Here is a 13,991-nt window from a genome sequence, read left to right as displayed (position 1 = left end):
CATACTTACGCTACTATACAGCTAGTGTATCATTTCAAATTTGTTTGTATGCCCTCCTGTTTGGCAAGGTAGTTCCCATTGTATGCTGCCAGGACAATGGAAAATTGTATACTCACTTTTCCAAAATTTCCTTTTCCTGGTGCATCTTCATGGTAACATACAGATTCCCACTCAAATCGTGAGAGTTACAGAGAATTCTGCAAGCTGGTTGCGGGGGTGGAGCCACAACTCATTGTATGCTGCCATGAAGATGCACTCGGGAAAGTTAATTACGGAAAGATGAGTATGCAACTTTCCGTTTTATTGAATAAGGCTATAAGAATATGCAAAAATTTAAAAATGTATGCAAAAAAAAAATACAATTATAATTTAGGCAAAGTGCATTTAGAAGACACAGCATATGGCCTGTGTGTGAGCAAATTTTCTTAATAAACCACCATCCCTAATGGAAATGGAATGCTTTGTGTAATACAGTATATCAATATAAAAATGTATATTTTTGTGGAAGCATGATGTGCTTATTTTACTAGATAGTCTAACAGGGGGGGGGTTGATTTTAATATGTTGGATAATTGATGCAGTATCTACTGCCAAAATAGCGATACAGCATATAACCGAAATATAATGCTGCGTACACACGATCATTTTTCGGGTTGTAAAAAACAATGTTTTTCAGGCTCTACAAAAAACAACGTTTTTTCAACTTCATCATTAAAACGGCCTTGCCTACACACGATCGTGGGGAAAAAAATGCTCTAGCAAAGCCGGGTGACATACAACATGTACGACGGCACTATAAAGGGGAAGTTCCATGTGGATGACGCCAACCTTGGGGCTGCTTTTGCTGATTTTGTGTTAGTAAAAGACGATTCACGCTTTTCTGTCTGTTGCAGCGTGATGAATGTGCTATCTCCATTACGAACGCTAGTTTTACCAGAACGAGCGCTCCCGTATCATAACTTGTTTCTGAGCATGTGCGGGTTTTTCATGTCGTTAAAGCCCACACACGACCATTTTTTACAACCCGAAAAACGACAACGTTTAAAATGTTGTGAAAAAATAGAGCATGTTCAAAAAACTTTTTGCCCATTTTTCAGAACCCAAAATATGCTCTGAAGTCCACACACGATCGTTTTAAATGACATTTTTAAAAAACTTTGTTTTTTACAACCCGAAAACTGATAAGGTTTTGAGTAAGGTATGTTTAAAATACCAGTACATTATTCATTTGACATTTTTCAAGAGAACATTAATCATAGAACTGTTACTTTTCAGGCTGAACACATTTTCAAGGGTCACTTTTTGTTCATTTTCTCAGTTTCTTTCCCAGTTCCTTGCGATATTTGATCCAGCATCATCTGGACCTGCTCCATGTACTGCAAGAAAGAATGGTCAAATGGTCCCGACAAGGAATCCTGGGAGATATATTTCTGAAATTAACAAATGATGAGGTACACTTTGTATATATAGCTTATCAGCTCTTTTAGTAATGTTATGACATCATTACCATTACAAGTTTAAACACATTAACATAATAAAATAGCAGTAGCTTACTACTGCTATGAGTCATATTGCTTGGACTGAGTGGAGGTTAATGTTTTAAAAAAAAAAAAAAGAATATAAAACAATACACCAATCAGCCATAACTTTATGATCACTGCCAGGTTAAGTGAATAACATTGATTATCTTGTTACAATGGCATCTAAAAATTGGTGGGATAAATTAGGCAGCACGTAAACATGTTGTCCCTGAGACAGATGTGTTGAAAGCAGAAAAAACTGGCGTTGCAGTTTGTTGTGTATGGGGCTATGTAAGCCACAGTCCAGTCAGGGGTTCCCATGCTGACTTGTGTCCACAGCCAAAACTGCCTACAATAAGCACGTGGGTATTGGGCATCAGAACTGGATCATGGAGCAACGGAAGAAGGTGGTCTGGTCTGATCAATCACATTTCCTTTTACATTATGTGGATGGCCAGGTACATGTTTGTCACTTACCTGGGGGGGAAATAGCACCAGGATGCTGTATGGGAAGAAGGCAAGCTGGCAAAGGCAGTGAGATGCTTTTGGTAATGCTCTGCTGAGAAACCTTAACAAATAAAGCTGAACTCCAGCATTTCAGAGCGAAAATGACTGACTGCTGAACACCAGCCTAGCCCGTGTCTATAGTAATAAACGGCTTCAGCCAGGCTCCATCTAGGCCATGCCACAATGTGTTTCACCCAGCCCAAAGGGCTTAGTCATGGAGGTCTTCCATGGGTGGCCTCTATGATAGGGTGACCAGACATCCCCAGTTTCAGGGGACAGTCCCCTGATTGAGGACACTGTCCCCGGACCAAGTCTGTCCCTGGTTTTGTCCCCAGATTGTATTTAATAGGGGGCAGGGGCAATTTCAAAGACAATCAGTGCAGAATTAAAATAAAAAAAATTGAATTACACCCCCCGCCCCGCCGTGCCTACTAGCATAGGGGGGTTGTATTTTTCCCATTATCTGTGCCCCTTTCTGATGATCATGTGCTGGTCGGAGCGGAGGGAATATTTCTTCAGTTTCAGGTGCATGCCCATTCAGCTTCGCTCGCATGTTCTTCTGCCTTGGCTTAAATCCTGGCCAGCCACCTGCCTATCTCCTTGCCTTCCCTGGCGGAGTGATCTTCCTCCGCTCCCCATCCAGTAGTAGCTGGGCCCGAAGAGTAAGACTTGAGAGGCTGTGAGGCGGGCGGCGACGGGCAGAGAGTTGATGATTGTTGCCATTCCTAGTAAAGAAAAAATATGTCCCCGGATTTCATTTTAAAAATCTGGTCACCTTACTCTATGACTAAGCCCCGTTGATGGAGTGAAACACATTGGGGGCGTGACCTGGATGGAGTGGGGCTGAAGCTTTTTATTACTATAGACACAGGCTGAGCTTGTGTGTGGTGGTTGGCTGTTTTCACTCAGAGTTGACAAGTCACACCACACCATCACTGCTGATCTCCTGACCTCTCAGGATTGAGTCTGAGAGAGTGACTCCTCCCCAGGGCTAGAACTGGTCCAGTAGTAATCGGCGCACGTACCTAGCAGTAGGACGTGTGGCTCCTGGTTCCCAGACAGGCAGGGTTTTTCTCCCCCGTTGCTGCTGTCTCCCCCCTTGGAGACTCCTCTGGCTTCCTCCGGTTTTCCCCTGGATTCACTGGCTCCCTCCTGGCTCCCTCCTTCATCCCTCTTCCAGGGAGCCAGACAGGTAACCCCCCTGTGATCAGGGCTATCGGCCCCCCCCCGAGACCGTTGGCGGCCGTCCTTTTCAGGACAAGCCGCTACAACGGCCTAATCACGGCGGTTCACCCCTGCTCCTACACCCCTCTTACCTTCACATTTAAGGCATCCTCCCCGCCGCACTTTTCAGCCTCTTTCGGGACATCCGCGCCAGCCTGTCGCGATTTGCGGCAGCCACAATCTAGGAAAGACCGCGGCTTCACCCGCGGCCTAGCGGCGAGCCGCTTCCCACGCCTGGCAATCACCACCAAAACCGCCAAAACTGCCCAGAAACCCCCCCCTATCCCAGAAGGACACCATCTTCTCTCCAGTCACCAATTCCAACCCCTGCATCACCACTTCTGAGAAACGCATGGTATCGTACGGAGTCCCTCAAGGATCGCCTCTGTCGCCAGTGCTGTTTAACATCTATCTTCGTCCTCTTTTTGAAATCATTAGCAGACAACCCATCTCCATCGATGCCACTAAAAATATCATTGGTACTTTGCGAAATAGCATAGCGCCAAATGATATCATTCCCACCAAACTGCTGAAGGAATGCGCCGACATCCTGGCACCTGCTATCATGCAGCTTATAAAACAGTCTTTCAAGGAGGGCATAGTGCCCCCCCAGTTGAAAGAGGGCATAATCCAACCCATCTTGAAGAAACCCACCCTAGACCCCAAGGACCCACGTCACCGTCGTCCCATAACAGGTCTAAACGTTTTCTCCAAGGTAATGGAGAAAGTAGTGGTACAACAGCTGCAACAGCATCTAGATACCCATAACCTACTTGATCCATTTCAATCAGGTTTCCGTCCCGGACATGGTACGGAAACAGCATTACTCAAAACATGGGACGACACTCTCGAGGCCGCAGACGAAGGAGAATCTTGTCTCCTGGTTCTGTTGGACCTAAGCGCTGCCTTCGACACTGTAGACCACAAACTATTACTGACTCGGCTAGCTGACGTAGCCAAAGTCGCAGAAGGTGATTTATCTTGGTTCTCCTCTTTTTTGGAAAACCGGTCACAAACAGTGAAATTGGGACTTTTCACTTCTGAGAAACGCACGGTATCGTACGGAGTCCCTCAAGGATCGCCTCTGTCGCCAGTGCTGTTTAACATCTATCTTCGTCCTCTTTTTGAAATCATTAGCAGACAAAAACTGCTTTATCACTCATATGCAGACGACACGCAACTGTATTTCCGCATTTGCAACAAAAAGGATCACCACCTCAATCTAGAGACATGCCTCTCTTTGATAGAGAACTGGATGACAAAGAGTTATCTTAAACTCAACGGAGCGAAAACAGAACTTCTCCTGTTTCACGCCAAGCGTATGAATCAACCTGCAACATCTTGGTCCCCCCCGCCCATTCTGGGCAAAATCATCACCCCTAGCGCCAAAGTCAAAAGTCTCGGAGTCATCTTTGACTCCTACATGACAATGGACGCACAAATAGGGTCAGTAGTCAGCGGATCACACCATCTGCTGCGCCTACTGGGCAAACTTACTCCTTTTATTCCCAAAGAAGACATATCGGCCGTGGTGGGAGCAATTGTAAACTCCAGATTGGATTATGCAAACGCCCTTTACCTCGGACTCCCAAAATACCAAATCGCTCGTCTGCAAGTCTTTCAAAATACGGCCGCCAGACTTGTGACTGGGAAAAAACCCTGGGAATCAATCTCACCTTCACTGAGATCCCTTCATTGGTTGCCAGTAAAGGACAGAATTGTTTTTAAAGCACTCTGTCTAACGCATAGATGTATCCATGGGAATGCTCCCCATTATCTATGCGAAAAAATAAAAGCTCACAACTCCAATCGCGTTCTGCGATCCACCAACCAAAATCTGCTCCAGATACCGAAAGCCAATTACAAGTCCAAAGGAGAAAGAAGATTCGCGGTCCAGGGTCCCAGATTATGGAACGCTTTACCAACCAGCATTCGGTGGGAGGAAAACCACTTAGCATTCAGGAGAAAGATCAAGACGCATCTCTTTTGATATCAAAAGAGACAGGAACAACAAGCGCCCAGAGGCGATTTAGTTTGCATGTGCCGCGCTATATAAGTTTTCATTCATTCATTCATTCAGTTGCATAGAGCCAGGATGAGCTCTGTCTGCCACATGCACCCACACAGTAGGAGTCAATGGATTATCGGATGTATGTCTAGAGCAGCACCCTAAGTTTTGCATTGTCACAGCATTCTAGTACCTTTTAAGCAGTTACATCAACAGTGTTATCCTTTCGGAAAAAGGGAAATTAAATTAAAGCTGACCCCTCTATGCAACCCTGTCAGTGTTAAATGATTTGTCTCAATCCTTCAACTGACATTTTGCTGGACAGCTTGGTCTGTTAATGGGAATTGAAAAATAACAGACTTACAGGCAGGATCACCAGGTGAAAATGAAATAAATAAAGCCTAAAAATAGGATTTTTTGTACTCACCATAAAATCATTTTCTCTGAAGTTCATTGTCGGACACAGCACTTTAAATCTTGACCTTAGGGGTTATATCGCCACCTTCAGGAGAGGACTAGGCAGAACATGTAAAAACAGCAAAACTGCACAGTACCGCCTAGGGGGCGGTCCTACTGGCTATGACCCCTCACACTGCATCCAGCAGCTCTGTTCGTCAAAAAGCAGTACAAACAGAAATAGAGGGGTGGGTGCTGTGTCCGTCAATGAACTTCAGAGAAAAGAATTTTACGGTAAGTACAAAAAATCCTATTTTCTCTTTCGTTCATTGATGGACACACCACTTTAAATTTCGACCTTAGGGATGTCCCCAAGCAGTGTCAAAAAACGAGGGGTGGGAACAACAAGCAAAAAACGCCACCCAAACAACCAGAGTTCCTCAACAGAGGAGTTGCAACCTTAAACAGCCACCTGTAAAACCTTGCGGCCGAAGGAAGCATCCTCGGTGAGAGAATGAGGAAGTGAAGCCTTGCTGCTTCACCGCCCGATTCCCTACTGCGTATGCGCGAGCCGCGCATGCGCGAGCCGCTAATGCGGGAGCCGCGCAGTGCGACGTGAATGGGTAATGTCTCCTGGGACACACACAAGGTCCCAGAAGACACCGCTCCCCCATTCCCCAGGAGGCAGCTGAGGAGGAGAAGAAAGAAGACGGACCGCGGATCAGTAAGTGGCAGATTAGGACGATCTGCCTAGCAACAGGCACTTCAGGTATGTATAAAAAAAATTAAAAGTCAGCAGCTACTAACACTGTAGCTGCTGACTTTTAATAAGGAGACTTGCCTGTCCAGGGTGCCCGCGATGACGGCAGCTGAAGCCGAGCAAACGCTCGGGTCTCGGCTGCCTCGCCGCCATCCTCGGTGAGAGAATGAGGAAGTGAAGCCTTGCGGATTCCCTGCCCGATTCTCTACTGTGCATGCACGAGCCGCGTGGCGCGACGTGAATGGGTGATGTCTCCTGGGACACACACAAGGTCCCAGAAGACACCGCTCCCCCATTCCCCAAGAGACAGCCGAGGAGGAGAGGAAAGAAGACGGACCGCGGATCAGAAAGTGGCAGATTAGGACGATTAGGCACTTTAGGTATGTATAAAACATTTTTTTTTTGCAGCATTTTTTATTGAATTTTTTCTTGGTGGAGCTCCGCTTTAAGGCAAGTTTTTGATCCACTCCCCGCTGCAAAAATAGCAGGATCCTGAAAACCGAATATGTACGTGGACGCCACCCCATCTCCTCACACATAGGCTTTCTACGTGCGATGATAAATCTTCTAAGAAGATGACTTCCGTGCCCTCAGCATGGTAGAGATTACTGAATGCTGACAGACCTCGGTCCCTTAGCACCTGACCTTCAACACCCATGCCGTTAAAGTCAGCGACTGTAAAGCAAGATGAAGTATAGGACCTTGCTACAGAAGGTCCTCTCACATCGGCAGTTGCCAAGGAACATCCGACACCATCCAAACTATTTTGACGTACCAGGGACGCCGAGGCCAATCTGGGGCAATTAGAATCACCGGAATCCCCTCGGTCTCCACTCTGCAAAGCAGATGAGGGAAAAGTTTTAGTGGGGAGAAGGCATAAATAAGCTAATAATGCTCCCATGGAGTCACCAACGCGTCTGCCGCGTCCGCCCAGGGATCTTTGGACCTGGTCACAAACCTCAATACCTTACAATTGAGTCAAGAAGCCAGGAGATCCACGTCTGACGTGCCCCATCTCAGGCAAAGAAGTCAAAATACATCCTGATGTAGCGACCATTCCCCTTGGTCTAGCAATTGATGGTTGCCAGTTCTCTACGCCCAGAATGTACACGGCAGATAGAGCCGGCACGTGTCGCTCTGCCCACCGCAGGATGTGAGTGACCACCAATGCTGCAGCCGAGCTCCTCATTCCTCCTTGATGGTTGACATATGCTACCGCAGTGGCGTTGTTCGACTGGATCCTGACTGGGCGTCCCTGCAGCCTCCGTGACCATGTGGAGAGGCACCGCCTGATCGCCCGAAGTTCCAGCACATTAATTGGTAGGCAGGATTCCTCCTGCGTCAAAACTGTACACCCCAAACTCCCCCCCAACCGGTCAGGCTGGCGTCCATCATGATCACCGTCCAATGAAGGGGAAGGAATGACCTCCTGGACTGAAGGGCCAGAGACCTCAGCCACCAGACCAGGGATTCCCTGACTAGGTGGCTCACCCGAATCCGACAATCCAGAGACAACGGAGACTTGTCCCATTTGGACAGAATCTCCTTTTGCAAGACTCGAGTGTGGAATTGAGAATATGGTACTGTAACGGTCACCACCGTTTACGACCTTCCATCCACGACAACAGCTCATCTGACACACAGACAGACCAGCAGGCATCCCATTTTCCCAGAATCAAGACGAGACACCGCTCTGTGCTTGTTCCAAATGTAATGACACTTTAATGATTTCTCTCAGTCTTTTTATATAGTACAACAGGTCACAGAATTTACAGGAACAATCAAACTGTCCCCCCCCCCCCTCATCACACACTAAGGCTAATTACTAAACATTCTTTAATTAATAACAACAAAACCTTCACCCACTCCGTCTCCTAGGCAGACGTTTCGTCTCCGCATACAGAGACAGTGTTATCACACATAACAGTTTTTAGCATGCATAATTATAGGTCTGGGAGCAGACCTGGGATTAACACCTGTCCGTTACAACACCTTTACACAAGGACAATGGACTGACTCCCAGGCCCTGATTCAATTAGCATGTCACTAGAAATCATAGAATATTCTTTGCAGGCATTTTAAGGAATATACTGTAAAACACTATCCATGCCAGAACAATCCAACATCTTGCAGTGTCTCAAAATCCTGCAATACGAACTGTCAGTGATGTCCCATCTCATGTAATACATGAGTTATGATTCACTTGCCACTCCATGCCCAAAGGGCACAGAGTGGACTCAGACCCAAGACTTATCAGGGACGCTGACACAGGAGTATCCCCCATCCTCACAAAGTCTCTGGATGTCCCGGGTCATTCCTTTACAGGTACCGCCTCGAAAGTGTCCCCCATGAGACCCAGGACTTGCATGCAAAAGCGCAGTGACGACCACCTGTGGGACACCAACAGCTTCACTGCAGCCTGAAGAGACTGCAGCTTGTCCGAAGGGAGAAAAACTCTCGCCTCTGAGGAGTCCAGAATCAAGCCCAGGTACTCCAGGCGTTGAGTTGGCACCAACGCCGACTTTAGTACCCATCCAAACTCCCGAAGAGTCTGACTGGCTATCACCACATCCTCCTCTAATTCTGAGGTGGAAGCTGCTCTCAGAAGAAGGTCATTCAGGTAGCCCACGATTGCGATTCCTTGCTGTCTCAGCAAAGCCAAAACCCTTGGTGCCGATGCCAGGCCAAAAGGGAGAGCTACAAATTGGTAGTGGTCGTCCCCGACTGCAAACCGCAGAAACCTCCTGATGCCTGACACATTTGATGTCCAAGGACACCAGAAAAACCCCCAGCGACCACAGAGTGAACTGATTCCATCCGGAACCTTTGTACTTCTACAAAGCAGTTGAGGGCCTTGAGAACCAGGATCGGACGGACCCCATCCTTCTTTGGGACTACAAACAGATTGGAGTAGAATCCCTGAAACCTTTCCGGCGACGGCACAGGTACTATCACCCCGCGCCTCAGCAGGTCTTGCACTGCCCCAAACAGGAAGAAGATGAAGGTTGGAGGGAAAAACCTGTTTGGCGGACAAGAAAGAAACTCTATCTTGTATCCTGATGACACCATCTCGCAAACCCACTGGTCGGAAAGGAGGGATGTCCACTGAGCTGCAAACTCCCGAAGGCTACCCCCCCACCCAAGAGTCAGGTGGGGCAAACCTTTATGCAGCCGTTGATTTGCTCGCAGGCTTGTTACGCTTGCGAAACCAGGGACACTTCTGTTCCTCAGCAGGCACCTTGTCGGCCTGGAAACGATTACCTGCGGACCCGGCCGGACAAATAACGCGGAAAAGGATGGCCCTGGCCTATGGCATGGCTCCTTACCTTTTCTGGATTGTGGGAGCAGCGTACTCTTATTCCCAGTAACATTCTTAATAATGTTATCTAGCGAGGCTCCAAATAGCCTCTCCCCTGGAAGGGCAAATCTGCCAGAGCCTTCTTAGATGCCTGGTCCACAGATCAGCATTTTAGCCAAATCAGGCAACGGAGCACCACAGCAGAGACTGAGGCTCTAGAAAGTAAAGGAGCTGTGTCTAAGGCTGCATCGCAGACATGCTTAAGGCCATGCACCAACTGGTCTGCCAGTTCCACGCAGACCAGGGAAGCCTGTTGCTTTTCCAATTCTCGGTGCAACAATTTAGCCCATTCAGTAAGCGTCTGTGACACCAGGGCCGTGGCCAATACTGGTCGCAATGCTGACCCCACCACCGTGAACATGGACCGGGCGACCGTCTTGGCCCTCCTATCAGATCCTTAAAAGCCAGTGCTCCTATAAGCGCCCTTTCCTGCACTGACCCGGACACAGAGTCATCCTCACTGTCCGATTGGTCCTTGACATCCTCTAAAACGTCAGAACAGGGGCCGTGTGCCACAGCAAGGCCCGAGTCTGAATCAGAGCTTTCCCCAGAAGACAGTGGGAGGAGGGGGGCATTTTATTACCTCCCCTGTGCCAGAATGCCGCTTCTACCCTGGCAACGAAAGATTCCAGGACCGCCGACAAAGCGTCCATAGGCACCGCAGGTGCAGGGGAACCGATTGCCACCACAGGGATGTCTAGGGAAGAAGCGCCAGCTTCTGACGCCATGCTGACCCACACACGCCTGACACCTGATAGGGGCCAAGGTAAGCCAAAAATCCACCTCCTAGCAGCCACAGACTGAGGGGCCCACGCAGGACTCATCACCCTTACCCAGGTACTGCGCTGTCGTCCTCCCCTGTGTCAGTCACAAGGTGCTTTGTGTAATTTGCGCCATTCCAGACAAACAGTCCCAGCGTTAGAGGTAAAACAATCTGAAACCACAAGAAAATGCCCACCGGCCGCCTCAGGAATGCCAGCGGGTTCCGGGAAAATAGCCGCCAGCCTTTCTGACTGAAACTATACCAAAATGGCAGCAAAAGCGCTGACCCGCACGGCGGCCTTCACACAAAGTACATTAGAACACCCCCTATGTACAAGAAAACAGGGAAGGACCACCAAACCCCAGCGCAGCCCCCTGCCAGGACTCGGAGCCCCCCCGGAGGACCCCCGGCCAGTCGCACAGCAGCCCATCTCAGGGAGGAGGGAAAAGGACAGGGAGAGAATAAAGGGAGAGTGAGAGACCCCCTAGTCGACCTCCCAAGGAATGCCCAGCTGCTCCATCCTGCCGGGACAGGTCAAACCATACTTGCCCGTCCTGTGGGGATTGCTGGACGCATTCCACGGACAGACCCATCACACGAGGGGCTAAGCGGTGGCTGTTGGCCACAGCACACTGTGACACGGACAGCAGTAGCTGGTCATATGTGTGTCCCGGAGCATATAGCTTACCGGCCACCCCTGGATGACGGGGCATGTCGTGGCCGACCCAGGGCCCAGCTAGGGCCTGCTCACGCTCGATGGCCGAGCTGGGGAGACTACCAGGATCTATATTATCAAGCCTGTCACCCAGCCCGGCTGTTGATATTAGATTACAGGATCAGCAGAAAAAAAACGAAAAAATCACCAGGACCAATGGTCCCCTCCGGGAGCCAGGTCATTCTCCTACACTAGGCAGAAAAAAACTGAGCTGCTGGATGCAGTGTGAGAGGTTATAGCCAGTAGGACTGCCCCCTGGGCAGTTCTGTGCAGTTTTGCTGTTTTTACTTGTTCTGCCTAGTCCTCTCCTGAAGGTGGCGATATAACCCCCAAGGTCAAAATTTTAAGTGCTGTGTCCATCAATAAACAGAAGAGAAAAAGGAAACTAATGCAGCCACCACATCTAAGAACTAGTAAATTCCAAATTCAGCGATAAACTTTTGTCACCACTCTAGCCAGAGTGGGTATTGCCCACCTGGATAGGCCTCTCTCACCAGCCTAGCAGCCAGAGTGTCACATGGAACTTTAGCAAAGTCTCTGCCACAGACCTTCCCAAAGATGGAGATATTTTCGGTCCAGAATTCTTCTCAACTCAGGATTAAGCGCCCAGGTCTCTCTTGAATAAACTTTGGTCAATTAAGAACTGACATGCGACCATCATCCAGCCTCTCAGTAATAGTGCATCCTTCGATGTAGTCTAAGGCCTCTCCTGAGATACCAGCCTCGTGCTCGGTATTCCCCCAGAAAGGTTCTTCATCGGACGGCTTCCTCCCTCAGGACGGACAGCACAGGACCACTCTGCAACTGCAGACCCAGTCTGACTACTGGGCCTACAGGGTAGATTACAACCCTGGACCAACGTGGTTCCGGAGCCAGGAACACTTGAACACGCACCCCCGGCCATGAGGGCCACACACGGGGGTGGTGGGACGACAGACCAGCGATCGACGACCCCAAACCAATGATGTCTGTTCCTTAGGTACTCTCCCCCAGCATGCACAGCGAGGCGATCCACCCTCACTGATTGGCTGTCGAAGAAAAAAACACCCAATACGCCCTGACTCAACTGCTGCCACCCTTGGCCTGGGGTGGCACAGGCAGCAATAGTGGTCACTCACAGTACAGCCATGGCTGGAACAGAGGCCCGAATGTGACAAAAATAACACGGTCAGAGGCAACTAAATCTCTGACCACCCTCTAAATTTAAAGCAGCAGCAGCTATGAAAGTAGCAGGGTGCTACACATATTAATTTAAATGAGAAGTATTGGGTTATTTTAAAAAAATGATACTCACCTATGTGGATGCAGAATCAATCCGATGCTGCATCTGTTTCCCGCTGCTTCTAAGACTGAGAACTAAGCGATCACAGACTGCTAATTGCTCAGTTCTCAGTCTTCAGTGACCAGAGAGCTCTGTTTGCTCTACCCCTTCAGAGCATCTGGGCTGTGGAGGGGGCAGGAGCCGCTGGCTCAGTCTACCAGTGGGGTGACTTTAAAGTGTAAGTTTACCTTTGCAGAAGAATCTGTAAGGTGAACTTACTTACACAGGCACCCCGCCCCCAGTCCCGGTGACCTTGATCGTGGCAATTTTCGGTTCTAAGCCGTGGTATATCCATATTAGTGGTCCGGGGCTTAGATATCAACTGAGCTGTATGTCCAAAACGTTCCTCATCAGGAGGGACATTTTGGAGCATTCTAATTGGTCAGCGCCGTCACATGGGCATGACCAATCAGCAGCCGCATAGCCGTCCTGTCAGCTATGGAGAAGACGCGTGGCTGCAGAGAGGATTTCTAAGCAAGTATTTAGCATGACAAAGTGGCCTAGAACTTATTCCAGGGTTAAGTTCATGCCTAAAAATGTGGAATTGACTAACATTTAGTGCCAGTCGCTTTAAATGTCTTTTTAAAAGATGTTTTTTTCTCAATTCACAAGGAGAGAGAGATAAAAGCTGCAGATACCCCGAGCAACACTTATCCACTCCAGATCCACATCCAGTTTGAACTGTGTAAAGGGCTTTTAAGTTGACCCTGTCAACACTGTAAATACCACCTCCAGCTGGCTTACAAGCTTCTCTGTACTTGTTCCAATGCCTCTGTGCATTTTCCCAAAAGTCACCAGCCTTTCTCTAGCTCAGGGGTCTCAAACTCAAATTACCTGAGGGCCACAAGACATGTTTTCATATGCCATGGGGGGCCGCATGCAAACTTTCAAACTTCAAAAACAACAGTACTGGTGTCAGCGAACACATTATTAACCCCCAGCACTGGTGTCAGCGAGCGCATTATTACCACCAGCACTGGTGTAAGTCAGCTTGCTTGGAATCTAGGAGCCAGCTAAAAAAGTTAGGAGCCAGCAAACGCACCCCGTCCCGACGAGCTTGCGCGCAGAAGTGAACACATACGTGAGCAGCGCCCGCATATGTAAACGGTATTCAAACCACACATGTGAGGTATCACCGCGATTGGTAGAGTAAGAGCAATAATTCTAGCTCCTCTGTAACTTAAAACATGCAACCTGTAGATTTTTTTAAACGTCGCCTATGAAGATTTTAAAGGGTAAAAAAGTTTGTCGGCATTCCACAAGCGGACACAATTTTGAAGCGTGACATGTTGGGTATGAATTTACTCGGCGTAACATTATCTTTCATAATATTAAAAAAAATGGGGATAACTTTACTGTTGTCTTATTTTTTAATTTAAAAAAGTGTAATTTTTTCCCAAAAAAGTGCGCTTGTAAGAC

General features: G+C 48.3%; 1 protein-coding gene across 1 annotated transcript in view; it reads left to right on the top strand.

Moving 5' to 3' along the window:
- The window catches only part of ARHGEF33 (Rho guanine nucleotide exchange factor 33), a 241,513-nt gene that overhangs the window by 138,275 nt on the left and 89,247 nt on the right, over positions 1–13,991 (top strand). The window contains exon 9 of the mRNA XM_040350765.1: positions 1,319–1,451. Within this exon, the coding sequence (XP_040206699.1) occupies positions 1,319–1,451 (133 nt within the window). The remainder of the gene's footprint in view (positions 1–1,318; positions 1,452–13,991) is intronic.

Source organism: Rana temporaria, chromosome 4 (genome assembly GCF_905171775.1).
Source record: "Rana temporaria chromosome 4, aRanTem1.1, whole genome shotgun sequence".
In the NCBI taxonomy this organism is placed as follows: domain Eukaryota; kingdom Metazoa; phylum Chordata; class Amphibia; order Anura; family Ranidae; genus Rana; species Rana temporaria.
The sequence above is the reverse complement of the archived record's forward strand: the minus strand, read 5'-3'. Positions and strand labels throughout refer to the sequence as shown.